General features: G+C 37.8%; 1 protein-coding gene and 2 pseudogenes across 1 annotated transcript; 2 read left to right on the top strand and 1 right to left on the bottom strand.

Moving 5' to 3' along the window:
- Positions 1-1,859: 1,859 nt before the first annotated feature.
- Positions 1,860-4,672, top strand: LOC110754783 (F-box protein At3g07870-like). Its single transcript, XM_021955895.2, has 2 exons — positions 1,860-3,189; positions 4,379-4,672. Exons 1-2 carry the CDS (start codon positions 2,016-2,018, stop codon positions 4,399-4,401), a joined length of 1,197 nt encoding a protein of 398 aa, XP_021811587.2. The 5' UTR covers positions 1,860-2,015; the 3' UTR covers positions 4,402-4,672.
- A 6,861-nt stretch (positions 4,673-11,533) lies between these two features.
- On the bottom strand, positions 11,534-12,303 carry LOC110754768 (F-box/kelch-repeat protein At3g06240-like; annotated as a pseudogene).
- Positions 12,304-15,594: 3,291 nt separating this feature from the next.
- LOC110754769 (exopolygalacturonase pseudogene) lies at positions 15,595-16,824 on the top strand (annotated as a pseudogene).
- Positions 16,825-22,459: the final 5,635 nt, after the last annotated feature.

Raw genomic sequence — 22,459 nt, 5'->3', positions numbered from 1 at the left:
ATCATAAACTTTCAATTCATTTTCATTTTCTGCTTATTCTTCCAAATGAATATGAACAATTCATTTGGTAAATCTTCAGATAAATTTTCATGTTTAAACGAGGTAATCCATTACAAAACTCACGTTCTCCCTGCAAAACTGATTAAGACCCAAGAAAAATCATCTTTGTTGCTTATCTGGGTCTGCACCTGAAACCCATCTCAATTCTAAATAAAAAAGTTCTCAATTGGCGACCTTGAATCTGCAAGAATGCCTATATAAAGTGATTGTTTGGAAAATAGCAGCAACATAGAGAATAAATAGACAAAGAGAAAGGACTTACAGCTCTGTTGGCTTTTCTCTTTTGTCATGGAGAGGAAAGGATAGGGAAAGAGAGAGGCGATGGAGAGGAGAGAGGCTGCAGTGTGACTGTGAGTGAGGTATGATAGGTACATATATAAGAAAATTGAGACAACAAGAATCTAAACCCTAGTATGGTCTGGTTTTATTTTGTTTTTATTTTTTGGGATAGAATTAAAAAACAATATATTTGCTAGCATATATGGGTTAGCACGGGCTTTTGGGAAGGGAGGATTAAACAAAAATGCACGCCTAGTTATTTATTTATTTTTTTTCTGAGGACTTTTTGTTTTTTTATTTGTTTTGTTCTATACGTATATAATATATGGCTTAACTTGATTTTTTTTGGGTGCCCCTTTCAATTATGGGCCCCGGGCCCAGGCCCCAGTTGCCCTCCCCAAGGGCCGGCTCTGACTGCGCCTTATCCACCACACTGCTGATGAGTTTGTGATTGTGTCTTCTACGTGTCATATTTATAAGGTCTTTAACATGTCTGCAAGCTAATATTATCTAGGATAAATTTCAATATTAAAAGAATTCCCTATGGATAAATTTAGGCATATATTTAATGTTATTTATTATTTTATTATGAAGTTGTATTTTTTTGTTGTTATAATTATAGAGTTGTATTATTATTGACTTCGAGTTTTAATATTGTTCATTATATATGATACTAAGTTTGAACTTTAATAGGAATTCTTTCTATGTGGTACTAGGTTACTCATACATTTTATCTTTGTTTTTTTGGGTCAAGCTCATATATTTTATCATATGTATCAAGTGTAATGTATTGTAGTAAATTATTATAACTAAAAAATTATGGTGTGTTTAATTTTCTTTCACTAATTACTACATATTTTCTAAAGTTACAGTGTTTGTCAAGTATCTACATAATCAACTTAAATCACTCAAACCCACCATGCCATGCATTTTCTTCCAATTTTTTGTGATAAAATAATAGGCAATTGACTAAGTAAACATCCTCTAAAGTTTCAATAAAAATTTTCAAATTTTTCTCACAATTTCCGCGATTTTTATTCATTTTTTATCGATATCGATATTTCCTTGATATTTCCATCGATGTATCCGTGTTTTTGGACCACCGATATTTCCGAAACTCTCGATATTTTAGACCTTGAATGAAATGAACTACTTTGACCAAAAGAAAAAAAGAGAAGTAAATTGTATTCATAAATTATGCCACGAGCAGAGTACAAATACAATAAAGGGACACTAAAAACTACCCACTAAGGGTTAAAACAAGTTAAAATTCAAAATTGGTTTTCAGATTCAATATAGAACGAGGCTTTATAAATTAAAAATGAATAATGCTACTCTCATCACATTTGTATACCACATTACCACATCACCTTATGTGGCAAATGAGATAGACATCCATATCAATTAAAATTAATTTAACATTTTCTTTTCTTTTATGATTTATTCACACTTTTTAATTTAATTGATGTGATTGTGCATTCATATATTAGAGCAGCTCCTTGAGAAATTATAGAATGGTACTGTATCACCACCTCAGATAGTGGTACTCTCACTCAAAATTTGCCACAAGGAGACTCTTGCTGCAGCGAGCACTTCTAGCTTGAACGCTCCTCTACTACAAGGAGACTCTTCTCCGACCTAGCCCAAGTCCGTACAGAAACGACACCGCTTCAACGATGAAGAAAACTAAACTGTGCTGCAGAAACAGAGCCCCAAATGATGAAGAAGGAGAAGAAGAGCACGATCAGAAACCCTACATTCTGCAATTGCCAGACCACTTAATGGTGCAGAACTTCTGCAAAATCACAACCAAAACGCTCATTCAATGCAAGCGTGTGTGCAAGTCTTGGCGTTGTTGGCTTGCAGACCCTCAATTCACCAGAGACCTACTTTCACGAACGCCCGCTTCCCTTTTGGTGTCTGGCTTCCGCACACCCACATCCAAGGACACTGGGCACTTCTTCATCGACCTCGACAGGGCTTCGACCCTGAACCGGGCTTCGAGCGACGTCGTGTTGAAGCTTTTCAGTATAAAGCCAAATGTCCAGAGTAGTAGGGGTATACACATTGTGGGTTCCTGCAATGGCTTCCTCTGCCACGAGTTGCTTTCTGAAGTCAGCAACCAACTGTACATATCTAATCCCGTGACGGGTGAGTCTTTAACTCTTCCAGAACCCACTAATCCTTGTAGAACTTCTCCTGGTAAGTACGGATTTGGGTTTAGTCCCATCAGTAATGTGTATAAAGTAGTCCGGCTTATGTCTCCAATCAAAGGGTCTGAGGAGCAAGCAATGGTTTTAAATGTGGGGTCTGGGATTTGGAGAAACATTGGGGGCTCTGTCAACTCTTTTGGTATAACTGATGATGGGATTTATCTCAAAGGGTTTCTTCATTGGATTGGTCGGCGGCGTAGTGAGGGTTCTCTTTTGATATGTGCCTTCGACATTGAAAGCGAGCACTTCCGAGAGTTGCCACTACCGCCTTGTTCTTTGGACCTGAAAAAAACTCGTGTTAAACTTGGAGTGTTGAAAGGTTGGCTCTGCCTCATTATTAGCTCCAGAGTTAAAATCAATGTTTGGGTGATGAAGGATTATGGTGTGAAGGAGTCTTGGACTAAAGAGCATGAAATTAGAGACCCACTTGGTTGTTTTGGTACTGAAATATTGAAATTTACAGGGAAAGGGAAAGTCTTGGTGTTACATTTGTCTCACTTGCACGCTTATACTCCGGCAACAATGGGACTTGTGTGGGTTGAGGTTGATGAGTTACCTGCAATGGTTGTGGAGGCATGGGACCTTATTCCAAGCTTTGTTTCACTTAAAGATATTACCAAAGGGTTAGAGCTCCCAGGTACTTTATGTCAAACCTTGCTATGTGCATTTTAAACGTTTCAATGTTATTTTTATCATTGATACTAGTAATAGGATGCCTAGTTACTGTATTTTTGTTTTGTTTTGTTTTGTTTTTTTTCCCATTGAGTTGCAGATAAACCCTGGTATAAAGTTGTCTCCACCCAGCTTTTGATTGATTGTTCTTTTTGTCTTCTGTTAAGAATTGATTTGTATGTGAATTTTCGATCAATGATATTTCCAAATAATAACTCTGTATTATGAAAGTTGACTCACAAGTCAGAATTCAGTGATCATTAATTGAAAGAGAATCATTTGTAATATTTTTAGAACCATGGATTTTGAGTTCTCTTTCCATTCTGCTTGCAATTTGTAGGTTTAATTCCTCTCTTTTTTTATTGGAAACACAATAGTTGTACTAATAAGGTGAAGAGTACAATCAAAGTGGACTAGCAGCCCATAGAAAGTACCCTCAGCTTACAAGAACAGAACATAAAAACTAGTAGACATGAACAAAACTGTTAAAGAGCCAAATATCAGAAGCAGGAAAACTGGAACTTAGGAACTGGAGGTTTCCAAGATACACTCAGTCCAACACTCCACCCTCCATCAAGAAGACTTTTTTTTTGTTTTTTTCAAGAGGGATCAAGAAGAATTTCTCTAAGGGAAAAGTCTTAAAAATGTTTAGGCAAAGATACCCACAGAGAAGCAAAGTGTCTAATCGTCTCCCAGATTGACTCCACAACCTCCTCCTTGGCTTCAAAGATTCTGTTATTCTGTTTCAGCCACACACACCATAAAAGAGCCAAGATGGCACATCTCCAAAGAGTGTTCTCCTTCTTCTCAGTGCCTTCACTGATGAAACCCCTGAAAACACACATAGCAGTTTGTAGTGCCTGTAGGATTGATATTCTGTGTTTCTAAATCTAATAAAGGTGTCTTTGTCTTGGAGGTTATTTTAAGGTATTTGAGGCCTTGATGATACTTCTGTAATGATGTTTTTTGGTATCTTTGAGTTGTGATTTTTGAGCCTCTAGTGTTGTCTTTATGGGTGATAGGAATACATTATATGGGAATTGTACATAGCTTCCTGATAAGAATGAAATCTATTTATCATTCTGTTATGGACAAGTTGATCCTAACATATGCACCTTTGTTTTTGTTTTTGTTTTTTTGGATTATTGCAACAGCGGGGGTTTCGCAGACAATGTAGAATCACAGTCATACATTATTTAGCTCTGCTGGTGTTTGTTGATGCTAATCAAAGTGAGTGTAGGTAAAAGAACGGTAGTTCTTCATGCTTGGGACAGTATGACATGGTAATAGTTTATGAGGAAGATGCTTCAGCTCATGATGTTGGGGTTATTTTACTTGAATGTATTTTTGAGTTTACCACTTTGTTTAAATTCGAACAGATCAGACGTGGTGTGTTATTGCAGGCGTGAGACTGATGGACAAATGAAGATTCACATTTGAAGCGTGTATTCCGTGTTTTCTTAAACTTCAATTTTAAATTACCTTTAGTTTTGTGCTTTTGTTTAGGCTTAACGATTGATTTGCCCCCAATTATAACTTCGTTCTCATTTTACCTCATTTTGCCTCAATTAATCCTCCTAAATGGATCCGAATCCTCAACTTGATTTTCTCTGCCATAATCTGCTTGACTTCTTCCCTTGATATGCCACCTCATTAAAATATAATCAAATGAATTATAAGGCCATCTCCAATAGTGGAGGGTTAAATATAGCACACATAAAATTTAGCCCATCATTTATAGTTTTGTAAGGAATAGTAGTAATGGGCTATATTTTTACCGTCACAAGCAGTGTTAGGCTAAATCATAGACGCCTCAATTTTTTCATTAGTTTATAGTATATTCTTTAAATATATTGTATAATTTAAAAACAACTAACAAATTAGAAAAGATAAGCATCATCTCCTGGTGTAGGGGTCTTTTTCTTCCGGCAGCTATAGATGGGCTGGGCCACCGTAAGGAGCAAAATGACTGAAATTTCCCCCTTGTGTCTGAGTTCAAAGATCAGACCCTAAAATGTTTCGAAATGGTTGTAAAGCCTTAAGAAACACCTTGGTTACCTTCACCAACGAAAATAATGGCTGCTTACGAATAAATTCTTGGCTTGGCATGAGAAGCTTGTGGCATGGGAGCAAAATCGACATGAGTTTAGCACCGAAGAGAAAACTGAGTGTTCTTGGGGGAAAAAGGGGTATTAAGGTAGGAGATGGAGAGTTTGCAAAGAGGTTTGGCTGAGAAAGGAGGGAGAGAAAGGGATGGGTGGCTTGATTGTTTCTTCCGGCAGCTTGACAGAGACTCTGTCAAGTGTTGGAACAATCTGCCAGAAGAAGAAAAATGGGTGAGATGGGCAAGCAAAGCACGAAATTACTGAGTTTTGCAGGTGAGAGAGGAAGCTTGCTCTCCAGTTGTGTGTTGTGATGATGAGTAGGAAATGCCTCTTTTTATAGGCGCTGGAAGCCATCTTTTTCCAAGAAACCCTAACAGCTTCCATCCCACTTTGCCAAGTCTTTCCCATCCTTTCTCCCCTCATCCCTTCAATCATCCTATTTTGGTGAAATCCACTCTGCCCAATCCCACAAAATCAAGGATTTTTGGGAGCCCAAGGCCCTTTCCCGCAGCTGCCTCAGAACTCCCATTTTCAAATATCTCATTTTCTCCTTTTCTTTTCCTCCTTCATGGTCAGATCTGATGAAGGAAAGAGATTGGTATACATGTTGGTTCGAAGGGTGGCTCCTTGCGTGCCAATATCTTTTGGTTCCTTGGATGTTTTGCTTGAAAATTTGTTCCTTCCCTCCCAATAGCTTTGTATAATGGACCTTCAAACTTCCCCTTCGTGGCTTATGTGTTTTCAGCAAGGGGCTGAGGCTTTTGCTGCTTTTCATTTCTAATTGTATGGGCCTTCTAAGATAATGGGTTGGTTTGTCAAAATAAATGGGCTAACATCAACAAGTGTTGGCCTATTTTCTGTTGAGGTGTTGGGCTAATTTGGTTAAGCTAATGGGCTATTTCGATTGGGCTTTTTGGTTGGGATATTTTCTCTTTGTGCTCACCTACATGTTTGGGCCTAAGAAATGGGTCTGAGTTCCGAGGCTCCCAAGCAACCCCGGAACTTCCATTTCTTGGCCTATCAATGGGCCTCATGTCAACTTATTACCATCCATACCACAACCCACTCAAGCAAGCCCCAGGTATCTTGCATGGCTTGGGCCCACTTAAGCTTGTAGTGTGGCGTGTTGCTTATTTGCTTAGCGTGGCATGTGTGCAAGCGCATATGACGAACTTTTGCGTGCCCAAATCGGGTTTCTTCTCGGTAAGGTATTGTATTGGGCCGATAATTTATTTGGGCCGAACCGTGGATTTTTTGGGCCTCAACACCTGACATTGTAGGATGGATGAAAAAATTGTGGAAAATTATGTAGACGGATGAAAAGAAGTGAGAAATTATATAGAAATGAGATTGGTATTTATAGAAAAAATTTAGTAATTTTTTTGAATTAAAATAAAGTAAAAACAATTTTTAGGATTTTTTGAAATATAGGCTAGCTGACATCATCTGAGTCAGCAGCGTGAGAGAACCGCAAGGGCGGGCGTTACATAATTTGTGGAAAGAGCTGTTGGCTTTTGAAAAATCCAAAAGGCTTGCTTGCTTTTGAAAAAATAATAATAAAATAAGATATAGCCCAAACCATCCTACATTTTGACCCTGTAGTTTCGTATTTTCAAAGACAAGTTAATATTCTTGTCAATTTCTTTGATGGTGCAAGGGGCAATTTCGTCAACCCAAAATCCTTGAGCATAAAAGCTCGTCTGAAACTCTCCTAATTTCATATTAGGGCTTGAAATTGGTCATTTGGGTTTAGGGTTCTTCAAAAATTGGGATTAGTGGTTGAATTTCGAGTCCTAATATGAAATGGGGAGAATTTCAAACAAGTTTTTACGCTCAAGGGTTTTGGGTTGAAGAAATTGCCATTGTTAAAGAAATTGGCAAGAATACTAACATGTCCTTGAATTGCTACAAATATAAAACTACAATGGCAAAATTGAAGGAATTGAAACTACAAGGTCAAAAGTGACTGACGTGCCAAACTACAAAGACCAAAAGTAACTTTTAGCCTTAAATTTTAATGAGGTGGCGCATGGAGGGGAGAAGTCAAGCATATCATGACAGAAAGAATCCAAGTAGAGCATCTGGATCCCGCATGAACTCTCTCCCTCTAGTTGTGCCCAATTTCGTCAACTCTATTACAAAAAAATCTGTTCAATTTACTTTAGTTGCATAAATTCCCTTACTGAGTATTAGATACCATAAAATTAAATTGAACAGATTACGTATGATTTGTATTGATCAGGCGTGCCAAGTGAGGACTCCACTGAAATAGGCCTTGGAGGAGCTCCACAGCTTGCCTACCGTTAATGTAATGTGGGATGAGAGTTTTCAGTATGAAATATGCTGAACAAAGCCTCAAAAAAGAATAATGGATCTTTTACATAATTAGTTTGGGGGTTTGAGGTACCCAAATTCTAATTGATAGCTCAATTCATCAATTTTAGGTTGATGAATTGAGATATCCATTACACAACTTGGCAATTAAGTTTTCGTGTAAGATCACTTGTTTAGGGCCCAGTTTCTATAGGGTTTAGGTTCCTTTAAAATAAGAGTGGTCGACTTTGCTCAAAAGATCATAGAGAAATCGCTATTCACTCTTGGAGCAAGGAAGAGTAGTCGTAACTCTCCATCTTTTTTTATTTCCTTGTCCATGTAGTTTTGCTTTGTTCCCATGACTAGGGTAACTAATTTTCTTTTACTAAGACACATGGTAGCCATTTTCTAATTATTGAAATCTTAGTTATGCTATGCTTTTAATGGGTGAGCTAGCGAAAATATTTAGCTTAAACTCTAATGATCTTTTTTTTTTTAATTTTATAAACTTACAATTTTTATTTATGTATTCATTGATTTATTTTTATCTAAACGTTTTCAATATTAAATAGGTGCCAAATTAAAAAGAATTAAATATAAATGCTAAACATAAGAGATTTGACAACTAAGGTAGATGGCATAGTGTATCTAAATATTTTGTAATATTAGGACAAGTATTAACCTATATTCCAATTTGGGTTTTTATTTTGTTTTATAATAGTTTAAAAATAGATGAGTTTATGTTTAGGATACAAGTGTTGCAAGACCAATCTCGTAACAACCTTGAAAATAAAAAACAAACTATTTCTCTTTGTCTATTGATCGTATAAAAGAGAGTGGTAGTTTTTTCATGCTTGGGACAGTGTGGCTTGGTATTAGTTTCAGAGGAAGATGCTTCAGGATATGATGCTGGGGTTATTTTACGTTTAATATATTTTGAGCTCGCCCCTTTGTTTACATGTAACATAATGAAGGCAAGCAGCATAATATAATGAGAAGGGTAAATGGCGGAAAACCCCTCTGGATTATTTCGACTGTTGAAATGTTCACCCTGGAAATGTTTTTCAACCAATTTAACCTTCGTATTAAATTTAATCGCCAATTTCACCCCTGCCGTTAGGTTTTCCCCAATTCCATCCAAATGGCCGTCAAAAAAACCACGTGAGAGGCACGTGAGTCGTCTGCTGAGGGTAATATCATCCTTTCACACCTCAGTCCTCAGCCCCCTTTGACTGCTTCCTTCGTATGGTCAATCAAAATCCCCAAAACACCAGAATTCAATCAAAATCGAACCCTAAAATTGAGCTCAAACCGCACACGGAACCCCAATCCATACCTCGTCGGATTTGCAGTCAGGGCACGAACTCGTCGATCTGCGGCCTTGTTGGAGCTCATCGTCATCGACAGCAATACGAGAACTGTTATCATCATCATCGTCTTCATCCTCACCGCTATCATCTCCATCGCAGTCGCCGTCAGCACCCCCAGTGGTATCAAGCGACTCGAGGGCTCTCTGGCACTGCTCAAGCACAGCCTGCAGAGTCTTCCGCTTCACGCGGAGCTTATCCTTCTGCAAATCCGCTCTCCTCAATTTCGCATCGGCCAAGGGATTCGAACCGGAAACCTCGACCTCCATCCCCATAACATAAAGCAAGCTCCGAAAGCCTTAAAATTTGTTATGCGATCGCCGACGAAGAAGGCCTGAGAAGGATTGGGCGTTTTTCGAAGAGAAGAATTATTAGGGTGGGTTTTCTTCTGCTTCTGCCTCTGCTTATGTTGTTGCTGAAATGCAACAACATGTGATTGATTAATGGTGTTGTTTTATTTTTGTTTTGTTGGGGAGCTATAGAGCGACGGGTTAAAAGGGATTTGAAGTCCTTGAGAGAAATTTTAGGGGTTGGCATAAGCCATCGACGAGGTACGTCTGGACTCTGTGAAGGTTTCCTCTGTACAATGAAATTGCCAGTATAGCCAGGCGGCTATACCTTTTAAATATAGTATATTACATATTCCTTATTTTTCTTAATGCATTACCTTGTAAAATGTCAAATTTACCCTTATATTTGACAGGCATTTGGATGGAATTGGGGAAAACCTAATGGCAGGGGTGAAATTGGCGATTAAATTTAATACGAAGGCTAAATTGGTTGAAAAAAAATTCCAGGGTAGACATTTCAACAGTCGAAATAATCCAGGGGGGTTTTCCACCATTTACACTAATGAGAATTGTTATTTGCCGATGTGACGGATGGACAAATGGACATTAACATATTCAAGCATGTATTATGCTGTTGTTTAGGCTTCAATGATTGATTATTGCCTCCCATATATTATAACTTGGGTCTCAGTTACCTCATCTTACGTCACTTAACACCCATGAACTTTATCTTTGTATCCTTTAAATTTACTTTATTTGAGCATAAATTATAGTACTCAATTAGTACCCTAAATTTAATTAATTATACTTTATTGAGATTATATTTATGTCCCCCTTTATTGGGGATTCTTAAAATATGAGGGACACTTTGCGGGGTTCACTAAGTTTTCTATTTCAATGAACTAAAGTGTCATGAGTTTGTTTTTTGTTTTTATTTTTAGAGAAAAACAATAATTATATTCATATAAATTATAAGCACAAAGACCATAAGACGCAAGTACTAGTACAAATACCTCAAAAGGTTAATACAAGGATGGAAAGGAAACAATGCAATTCATGTCGTACCTCACGACCAATTCCCTATGGGTGCAAACTATTACCTTCCTAGCAGAAATTAAGCAAGAAATGCACACAAATTTCAAGCATTCCTGTCTATCACTGTTTACATATTATAAATCCAAAAACCTTTCACTAAGAGCACTTCCACTCATTTGCCATGGCAAATGGTAAGGGTTAGGTAAGGGCTGTTACTATTCACATGAATAGTGGCAGTCCTTGCAAAAGTCTTGTGGTGTTTCCATCCATTGCCAATTTGCCATGGTAATCTAAGGGCAACCACTATTCACAAAAGATATGAGGAGAGGAATTTGTATAGAGTTTTGGAGTAGGAAGTGAAGAATATGACTAAGTATTTATTTTTAAAAATCCTGAAATTTTTAGTACTTTTTAAGATTTTTTTCCATTTCTGACGTCATCATTGACATCAGCAAACCCAGGCAATAACCAAGGCTGTTCTTGCCTTTGGGCCTGCCCAGGCTTGTGGAGCCCACCAGCTGCCCTGGCTACTGAAGGCTATTGGAACATCAAACTGGGGCTTGGGCCCCCTATTGCCTAGACTAGGGGGCACCGCTGGAAGTGCTCTAATATAATACAAATCGAAACATAAATTTGTTAAAGTAGAAGAAGAGCTAATTAGAAACAATGGACAAGGAATCCACAATCTGAAGGGAAAAGAGAAAATACAATAAAAGACTACTCAAAAAAAGGTAAGAGAAAAAGCTCTAAATTCGGAAAATCTGCTAACAAATCCAGCGTTATATAAGAATGAAAATAGTCCCTAAAATTTTTACCCAAAAAAAAAAAAAAAAAGTCCCTAAAATCAGTATGCCTTTTCTATTGCGCTCCATCCACATGTTCCAGAAAACTGCCAAATACCTCAAACTTGGTGCTCAGAAACTCAAAACACCGCTTTGGTATAGCCCAACGAACTTTCATCTCCCTTAACAATTTCCACCACAATTGTAAAGAATAAGGGCAGGGAAAACAAAATATTATTCAAATAAAGCAACAATGGAAAACAACTCCAAAATACTTTCCTTTCGCACTAATTCAAATTACAAGGTCCAAACTAACGTTTGTTACAAGTTCCTTTTTTTGAAATTAAAAGATGAAGTTTTATTGCACTTTCAACCGAAAAAAAGTTCAAATTGCAGAGAGCAGGAAATACAAAATACTCAGGATAGACATATGGTACCTTCAAGCTGTAACCCTATGGTGATATCCTTAAACGAAAGAAAGCTCGGAACAAGGTCCCATGCCTCCGAAATCATTAAAGGTAATCCATCAACCTCAACCCTCACAAGGCCCGTTCTTGCGAGAGTGTAAGCCTGCATTGAATGATCATCATAATTTAACCCCAAGACTTGCCCTTCCTCAGTAAATTTCAATATTGAAGTGCCAGAAGAACCAACTGGGTCTTTAAACTCATGCTCTTTAGTCCAAGACTCCTTCATCACCCAAACACTGATATCGCCATTCAAGTTAAGAATTACAGAGAGCCAACCTTTTAATACTCCGAGCTTAAAATAAGTTTTATCCAGATCATAAGAAGAAGGCGGTAGTGGTAACTCTTGGAACCGCTCGCTTTCAACATCAAAGGCACATACCAAAAGCCGCGAACTGTCCTTACAACTGCGAACAATCCAATGAAGAAAACCATTGAGATAAATCCCATGACAAGGAGTTATGCTACCAAAAGAGTAGGCAGGTTGCCCAATGTTTCTCCAAATCCCAGAGCCAACAGTCAAAACCATTACTTGTTTAGGCCCTCCCTCTCGAGACGTAATCCGAACTAGTTTATAAACACCACTGATGGGACTGAACCCAAAACCATAACAGTCTCCAAGGGTACCAAGCTCTGAAGGTGTTGGAAGAGACAAAAGCTCACCAGTAACGGGATTGGATATGTGAAGATGACATCTCGAGTAGTGACAGAGGAAGCCATTGCACGAGCCTACCATGGTAGTTCGGAGACTTATTTTACTGAAAAGCTTCAAGGCGATGACGTTTGGGTTCCAGGTCCCGTCGAGGTCGACCAAGAAGTGGCCCCAGTGCCAGCGGACGCCAGTAACCAAGAGGCAAGCGGGTGTTCGTGAAAATAGTTCTCTGGTGAATTGAGGGTCTGAGAGACAACAACGCCAAGACTTGCACACACGCTTGCATTGGATGAGAGTTTTTGTTGGGATTTTGCAGAAAATCTCCAGTATTATGTGGTCTGGCAATTGCAGAATGTAGGGTTTCTGATCATGCTCTTCGTCTTCATCATCGTCTTCTTGTTTTAGGGGTCTGCTTCTGTTGGTTGCCGGGTGGCGGAAGCATTGTATAATTCTCTTCATATTTTTGCCCACTCAACACTTTGACACGCCAAACAGAGAATGCGGAAGGTGGTGCAAGTACCCGTGTGCGTATCTTGTAGCCCATGTTATGTGGTTTGTTTTGTTTCCTGTTTATCCCTTCGTCTTTTTTTAGTTTGTAAATTCATCTACTTTTTTTGGTCAATACTTCATCTACTTACTAAAAATAAAAAAAAGATACAAATTTTATTTACAAGAATGTTAACTTCCTTCACAGCTTGCCTTTTTTTAAAAAATTCATTATTTTATGCTATATACGTGGCATAAAGTGAAAGGAAAATACAGAAAGGGGAAGGCAAGATTGAGGAGGAAGCAGGAAGCTCGTGGGAGCTCTTATACGTTTTCTCTTTCTATTTTTCATGTAGAAATAAAAATATAATCACATTTAATATTAACTACAAATAGCATGGTGCCACATTTTTTTTTTATTCCCTACCAAAAAAACATCATGTATTAAAGGGTGAAACTCGGTGAACTACACAGTGTGTTTGAATGAGGTAAAATAACTCGGGATTTTAACAAAAGGCAGGATTTAGAGCGTGAAAAAGGGAAAGTTCAGCGTTTGGAAAAATCAACTCAGGATTTGCCAAATTACACGCAGAAAATACCAGATTGTTGAAGAAAAAAAAATATTGTTACTTCTAATTAAATTCTAATTCTCTTATGAGTATCTAAACATGTGAAATTGTAATTTCTGTAATTTCTTACATTCCACGTACATGACATACAAATACTGAAATGTGTAACTGACGAATTCTAACAGACATTCTTGTCTGTCACTAGTGGGTCCCTAAACCCTCACACTACTCTAAATTAGTCTATTAGATTACAATATTCCCTAATTAATGATAATATCCCCAAAATAAGATAATAATCCCAAATTGGTGATATTATCTTTAATTGGTGACTAGCCTCTCTACACGCGCTTCCGCGCCTAAGAGAGGCTTTTTTTAAAAAAAATTAAATTTATTTTAGAATTAAAAAAGATAATGGGTAGTTGTGTTCCATAAAAATAGAATCCATTATCATATTTTTATTTTTATTTTTATTTTTTGAAATATGAAAAAGTGTGAATTTACCATATTATCCTCATTTAATTAATAATTTCAATTCTTAATGCATTAACCAAGGGCATTTTCTGGTATTTTGAATGTTTCACCATTCTCTGCCTTTTGCTTTATATATATAGATTATATTCTCAAATAAAGATAATATCCCATATTTATTGGTCTTAATTAATTAGCCAAATAAATGGGCCCAATTAATGACCTAGGTGATATTCTTCTTGTCCACTTAGAGCCTTGTGAATTGGATGCTGGAACATTTGCTCCCATACCATGAATTTTCTCTTAATCTTTAATGAATATTTTTTACACAGAGAGCTCATGGTTGTTAGGTGAGGCAAAATGGGATAAAGTGAGACTGAAATTATATAATATTGGGAGGGTGTTGTGGTGTGGTGTGGTGTGGGGTGTGGGGGGTGTGTGTGGGGGTGTGAAGAATCATTAATTAGTTAAGCCTAAAAAACATAAAACCAAAAATAGTTTAAAATTGAAGTTTAATAAAACGCATGCTTCATATGAATAACTACCACTCTCTTTCACCTACACCCAGGCTAATTAGGTTGGATGATGGATGATTAGAAAAAGCATATATGTAAATGGGCCAATTATTTAGGCATGGTCTTTTCCTGTTGATCTTGTTAACTCTGTTTGTGAGGTAAAATACCTCTAGGCCGAGCTAGGCTACTCCATGGTGTTAGTGGTCGAGCTGTACCAGACCACGGTGTTATTGGTCGAGCTGTGCCAGACTACGGTGTTGGTTCATGAGCTTGGGCCACGGTGTTGGTGGTCGAGCTGTACCAGACCACGGTGTTGGTGGTCGAGCTAGGCCAGACCACGGTGTTGGTGGTCGAGCTGTGCCAGACCACAGTGTTGGTGGTCGAGCTGGGCCAGACCACTGTGTTAGTGGTTGGGCTAGGCTCGAGCTTAGTTGCCATATATTTTTCCACCTTGACCCATGTGGGCTTGTGGGCGTATGGGCCCATTGGTCCATGAGCTTGAGCCCGGTGCACATGAGGCTAACATCAACTTGGTTTACGTGGTGTTCACTCAAAGTACTTCTAGTCCTAAAGAAGTTGGGATATTTCGGGATCACCAAGACGCCTATCTAAATAGAGTCCTAGTCCGAGGAGGGTTAGGTTGTCCTGGAGTCCTAGTTTGAGGAGAGCTGGTTTGCTATGGAGTTCCACTCCGAGAAGGATTAGGTCGTCTGGGATGATATAAAAGGCTAAGGCCATCCTCCGTGAAAGGTACGCAATTCTAAGCACTAGAACCTATTGTGCAATCTTACTCTCAAACACTCGACTGACTTAAGCATCGGAGGGTCCTTGGCCGGCACCACACCGGTGTCACCCACTGAAGCTATCTTATTTTGCAGGTTCTGGAGGACGACTTGGTTGATCACGCTGACCTAGTCCGGAAGAATTGCCCGACCTCGATCTCGAAGAGGTCATCTTCTGTTGAACCCATTTTAGGCATCAACAAACTCTATCCAGGTATGTATGCGTATGGTTTTGGTCCTACTTTTCTAGAAATTTTAAGTGATCTGAGGAGGAGAGCAATACTACAAATAGCTTAGCACGTTCTAGATAGAGATTTGGTGATGAATATTCTTAAGGCTAAACAGCTTACTAATTATAGGATGTAAGGCTGAACTAGAATGCAACTTCGTATAAAAATAGTTAGTGATTGGTTGGATAGTTTCATGGTGTTGAGCCTTCCCAATCGGACTATAAATTGGCCTCAGCTCAAAATGGAGTTGCATCATCCTTCCAAAGAAAAAAGAGAGAAGAAAATTAACAAAGTGGAAGGAAAATCAAAATGGCTCTGAAATTAAGATTCTTGGCAATGCTTTTGTTCTTATTGTTAGCATCTACAGCTAAAGCTAATCCTAGTGTGTTTGATGTGACAAGTGCAACATACGGTGCAAAACCTGGCTCTGATGTCACTAAGGCCTTGGCCAAGGCTTGGAGTGATGCATGTGCATCGCCATCGGCAAGTAAAGTTGTTGTTCCGAGTGGGACATACAAGTTAAAAGAAGCAACTTTCAGAGGCCCTTGTAAGGCTCCTATTGAGATGCAAGTTCGAGGCACATTGCAGGCTCCAACAAACGCTGGCCAATTCACAAGACCAGATACTTGGGTTGGTTTTCAGTACATTGACAAGCTCACCTTATCAGGTGGTGGGATTTTTGATGGCCAAGGAGCACTTGCTTGGGGTCAAAATGACTGCCACAAAAACAAAAATTGCAAACCGATTCCCATTAATCTGAGGTTCGAATTCATCACCAATTCCAGAGTTCAAGACATAACTTCACTTAACAGCAAAAATTTCCACATGCATGTTTTCGGATGCAAGCATACTACATTTCAACATCTTACCATCACAGCACCTGACGAGAGCAGAAACACAGATGGAATCCATATCGGGGCTTCGACTAGTATCAACATTACTCATGCAAAGATTGGAACTGGGGATGACTGTGTTTCTATTGGTGATGACTCCCACCAAATCACAGTGACTGATGTTACTTGTGGGCCAGGCCATGGCATAAGCATTGGAAGCCTTGGAAGATATAAGGAAGAAAAGGCTGTGACCGGGATCATAGTTAAGAACTGCACCCTGACTAATACGCAGAACGGTGTGAGAATCAAAACATGGCCAGATTCTCCTTCGCCTAGCAGTATTGCCTCAGATATACATTATGAGAATATTATCATGGTTAACGTCAGTAACCCTATCCTCATAGACCAATTGTATTGCCCATATACTCGGTGTGACCAAAAGCCTCCGTCAAAAGTTAAGATCAACAATGTCAGCTTCAAGAACATTAAGGGCTCATCTTTCACTCCACTTGCAATCAAGCTTGTATGTAGCAGGGGCGTACCGTGTGAGAATGTGAAGTTGACTGACATTGATCTCACCTACGGTGGAGACCAAGGCCCTCTTACCTCTCTATGTTCTAATGTCAGGCCCACAATTACTGGTGTGAAAAAGGCTCTTGCTTGTGCTACATCGTCCTTGGCACCTCTTCCTTTATCCAAGAAGTAGAGAAAGTACTAATTAATGTTCTCTATACATAAATTGATGTGTTCTACTTTGCTTTTGTGCTACATGTTCTCTCCTTTGTATCAATATAAATAAATAAATAACATGTAGACCATGTACAAAGGAGAGAAGCATTAATCCGGAGCAATTAACATGGAATAAAGCGTCATATTTCAATTCATATGATGTAAAAAGATAACACGTACGAGGACAGAGAATTAACAGACTACAATCAGAAAACCAGAAATGTACAATCTTGACCTAAATATTCAAGCAAGCATGCACAAGAAACTACCATTACTAGAGACTAAGAAACCACATATGAATTACATCTCAAATAGAAGTAACAGGAATGGCATTACAGATTCTCTGGGTTTCAAATCCCAAACTCAACTAACCAGAAACGAAGCACAGAAACAAAGCAGACATGGCGAACAACAATACCATGCTTAACCAAGAAACAGATACAAAATCCCTGACCACAGACAGAGAAACGATACAAGAGAACCACACCACACTTGAATACTTGATAGTTAATACAGAAACCAGATAATGGAAATATAGCAATATTACATACATGATACAACACTGGGATTTCAGTTGGGTAAAAAATTACAACATCTTAGATTCTTAACATTGGGATTTCTAAGCAGCTCCATTTTTATTTTATTTTTCTATTTAAGGGGAGAGAGCTCTCCATTGATGTTGATTTGGTTCGTTGCTTGGATCATAATTCAATTTGCTGTTATGTCATTTTTGGGTTGTATGTTTGCTATACTAATCAATATATATATATTCTAAGAATTTTTGTGTTGCAGTTGGCTAAGTGGACATGGCAAATTGGCAAGTCAAATGACCTTGTTGAATTCTTTCTGTGATTAGTTGGGGAACTGTGTATATAGGTAGTCAGTTCTTTCTAAGTGTTTTATTATTTTTATTTTTGAAGTGCTTCATGGTCATGTACCAAGTTACATATTTTTGGTGTTGTGTACATAGAATGTGGTATCAGAGGAAGGTGCTTATGTATGTTGAATCATGGATAGTGTGCAGGTATATGATCTAAGGTCATTTATAACAATGATAAAAGATTTCACTTCGCTCCTGCTTTCGTTTATTGCAGAATGTAAGACTCCCCATTTTATCTTCAATTTTCATTATTGTGGTCATTTTATCTCACTCCATGCCAATTGAGTGAGAGTTGGTTTGTTTGCAGGCTAAATGGGTACTACAGAAACTTCAGTGTATTTGCAAGAGACCAAGAACGTACATTTAATCTCAACAAGTGGAAGGTTGAAAAAGAATGAACAAGAACAAATAAACTCAACCCACAATTGATAGGTGAGCAGTTCATGTGTTTAATTATATAGAACTCATGTACAGAGGGTTTACAAGTTTACATGGAGACAAACTCTTTACAAGATAATTATTAATAAGATATTTATCATAATAACAGATAATAGTAAACACAGATAAGGCTTAGCAACAGGAGATCACGTCAAGTCTGGATTAGGTTCATCATGCCCCCACAAGTTGAGTGGACGACGAAAAATGGGAAGCTTGGAGAGTAAGTAACAAAACCGAAGAGTGGAACCTTGATGAGAAGATCAGCAAGCTGATCCTTAGAGGAAATGTAACCAACCTTGAGCTCCTTGAGAATAACTTTCTCCTGAACATAGTGATAATCAACCTCAATATGATGAGTGCGGGATTGAAATACTGGATTAGAAGTAAGAGAGATTGCACTGACATTATTACACTAAAAACGTGGGGGAGTGAGGAGAAGGCGGAGATCATGAAACATTGCACTGACATATCACACCAAAAACGTGGAGGAGTGAGGGGAAGACGGAGATCATGAAACAACGAACGTACCAAGGACAAGGCAGCAGCAGAAATACTAGAATGTGAAACACCCTGTTGTTTCTTAGAGCTCTAGGAAACGATTATCACAAAGATAGATATAATACCCTCCAGTAGAGCGACAATCATCAGGATCATCAGCATAATCAGCATCAGCATATGCAGTAAGACTTAGCGGACTAGGCTTATATACAAGGCCATCATCAGAGGCAGACTTGAGATAACGAAGAATCCATTTGACGGCAGTCTAATGAGTCGTCGTGGGCTTGTGCATAAATTGGCAGACTTGATTAACAAAAAAGGCAATTTCTAGATGTGTGAACGTAAGATATTGAAGAGCCCCAACCACACAACGATACTCAAAAACATCAAACAACGGGTCACCATCATGCAAGCTTAACCGATAGCCACCAACAGCAGAGTTGGCAACAGTTTGCAGTCTAACATCTTTGTGCGTTTCAAGAGATCCAGGACTTATTTGGATTGAGATAAATGCAGACCGGTGGAGGTCCATACCGCTTCCATGCCCAAGAAGTAATCCAAGGGACCAAGATCTTTCATAGAAAATTAATGGCCCAAATCGAGAATTAGCTGAGTAATGAGACCCACTATTCCCTGTAACTAAAATGTCATCAATATAAATCAACAAGTATATAGTAATAGACCCATGAAAGTACATGAATAATGAGGTTTCGGCCTTGGAAGCAACAAAGCCCAAATGCTCAAGATGAGTAGAAAAACACTGAAACCAAGCCCGCAGAGCCTATTTAAGGTCATATAAAGAACGATTGAGCTTACAAACATGTGTAGGATAGCCGCTTTGATACCATGTTAAATTTCAGAGAGGCGGGTCAGCGGCCCACTATTAACAACGACGATATTGTCCCCAACTTAACAACCTACAAAGTCCAATAGGTGTGGGGTTTTATCACAAAAGGCCTCGGTGATATTAGTAGTGGAACCATTCATTATATCTTGTATTTTATTTAGTCAAGTTTCCGATGTGTGACTTATATTTAGGGTTTAGGGTTTAGGGCATTTATCTGAATGGATTGGTCGGTGGCGTAGAGATGCTTCTTTTTTTTTATGTCTGACTTCGACGTTGAAAGCTTCGGTTATGTTAGGTGTGTGGGCTTTGTTTGGGCTTATAGTTAATCATGGTGATGTGGACTAATAGTTTTAATGTGGCTTTTGTCCACTTTAGTTTTACTTTTAGCATGTTAGTTTGTTACCCTCTTGAAATTGGTATTTTAAATGTCTTGTTGATGTCTTTGATTATTGTAATGTTGAAGTTTATTTAATGAATTTTCTCTTTTGATCAAATTTAAAAAAAAAGAGTATGGACCACATATACTTAGCACTAGCTATAGGGAGGTTTTATTTGGTAGGTACCAATACTATATTCGAAATCATGTTTAGTGGCTCCAATGAGAATCTAAGGGAAAGAGATGAAATTCGGTAAGTCCCACTTAAAGAATACCAAGTCTTAGTTCTGTTATCAAATTTGGTATAGCTATATGAATTTACACTTAATGCCGATGCATTCGAGCAATGCGAAAGCCACTGGAGTTCCAAATTTGAGAATAGTACTCCTAATTTTCTGGTGGATTGAAGATGACCTAGTTTATTTGTAGAGATATTTTGTCATATACCCATTCTTAGCACTAAAACTATAAATAAACCCTACACCATTTAATTTCTATAAACAAATTTAAAAAAAAAACCCAAAAAATGATAGCTGACCCTATTGAATTTAATTTTGATTGTTAAATTACTTGGATGCCCTATTGAGTGTTTTGGGATTTTTTAAGGAGGTTTTGGGATTGGATTTGTTTTAAGAAAGCAATGACAGTTTTGTAATTTAAAAGAAGTTAAAAACCTTTTTGTTATGTTTTTTTTTTGGACAAAGAAAGCCTTTTTGTTATGTTGCAAATGGGCTTTGGGTATGTTTTTTAAGTCTATTTTATATATGGTTTTTTTATTATTTGGGCTCCTATATTGGGTATAATAGTAAATCTCCCTTATTTGTACAATGAAAAAAAAAGTTGAATTAGAGTTTTGGTCTCGTAGTTTGGTTCGGCTCGCACTCAAATCCAAAATCATAAATTTTATCCAATTAGATGAAATTTGATGTGGCAATATGCAACCACCACATGCATAGTAACTCTTGTCTCTCCAAAACATTGTAGTTAATCTAAAATGTAAGAATTTTGTCTATTGTCTTAAAAATGCTAACTAACCAATGCTATATGACTAAACTTGACAAAATACAAATGACATATATACCAAACTAAAAAAAATCATGAAAAAAATATAAAATTTACTCCCTCTTTTCTTAACCCTAACCCTAAATAAAAATCAAATATTGTGACGACCATAACAGGGATATGGATCCTTTGCTTAGATTTCCGCCACTATGATCAAATATTTTGGGAGGAGAAATCAAGCAGATCTTATGAAAGAAAATCCAGGCAACATCCACTTGATAGGTGCTGATACAATAGCCATTGAACTGTGCAATCTTGGATCCTTGTAGCGCCCTCCAAAAGGAATACTTCTCAGTCCACTTGGGCATAAGATTAAAAAACAAATTAACATTTGTTCCTCAGTTTACTTTGTGCAAGCAATAGGTTCCACAAAAATAAGTTAATCACGTTATATGAAAAGGATTCATCACTAGAAAAAACAAAAAGAGAAAAAGAAGGAAAATGAATGGTGTACGATTTTAAGAAAGGTAAATTTGCAGATGTGTTGATTTTCTTTATTTTTTATTTCTTAAATCAAAATTTAAATTTAAATTAAATTTAAAAGGCAGGTGAAGAAGATAAGAATAGAGGTCAAATAGTGCAACCATGAAAAAAATCATTAAAGGTTATTCTCTGCTTCTTGTGAAAGCAGTTTTCAAAAGCAACCTAGAGGGTGCTTTTAAAATCTGCTGTTAGGAGGCCATTGCTTTTAAAATAATCCGCATATTTTATTTTTACCAAACACCTTAAACTGTTTAACTTTAAAGTGAAGTCGATTTTTGGCGAAAGAAAGCAATCCCAAAACGGGGCTTAAGGGCGATTTTGGGATTGCAGTCACTTTTTAAAAAAAGTTGCTTATGTTGTGCTTTGAAAATAATTAGCTATTAAGTAAAGTAGCTCCGTGTTTGGTAAACAATATTTTGAAAGTGATATGTTAGTACAAAAAGCAATGTCAAAATTATTTGGTAAATTTTAATATAAAATTGTTGTAACAATATATATGACTAAAATAGACATGATCTTGAAAGTGTTATGCACTAATCATGTGGTGGTAGTGGTGGTGGTGGAAGTAGTGGTGGAGGTGGTAGTGAAAGAGATGGAGGTGAAGGTAGTGGTGAAAGAGGTGGTGGTGATGAAGGTTGCGATAGTGGTGGTGGTAGGGATGGCGATTGTGGAGGTGGATGTGGAAGTGATGGGGTTGAGGAGGTGGTGGTTGAGGTGGAGGTGGTGGAGGTGGAGGAGGAGGAGGATGTGCTGGTGGTGGAGGTGGTGTTATTTTAAAAAATTAATGATGGTATTTTTCGAATTAATCTTCCCTAAACCTGCACCTAAGCATCCTCAAAAACCACTTTTGCTAAAATCATGTTATATTTGACATTTCAACTTAGAAAAAAAAAATCTTAAAGAAAAAAAAAAGACAGAGAAAAAGGGATTAGTGATAGTTAAGAACAAGGGGATTTGTAGCTCAAGTTATTAAAAATATTTATCCCTACACACGAGGTTGTAGAAAAAAAAGAGAGAGATATTAGTGG

This window comes from Prunus avium, chromosome 1, assembly GCF_965620075.1.
Source record: "Prunus avium chromosome 1, drPruAviu1.hap1.1, whole genome shotgun sequence".
In the NCBI taxonomy this organism is placed as follows: Eukaryota; Viridiplantae; Streptophyta; class Magnoliopsida; order Rosales; family Rosaceae; genus Prunus; species Prunus avium.
The sequence above is the reverse complement of the archived record's forward strand: the minus strand, read 5'-3'. Positions and strand labels throughout refer to the sequence as shown.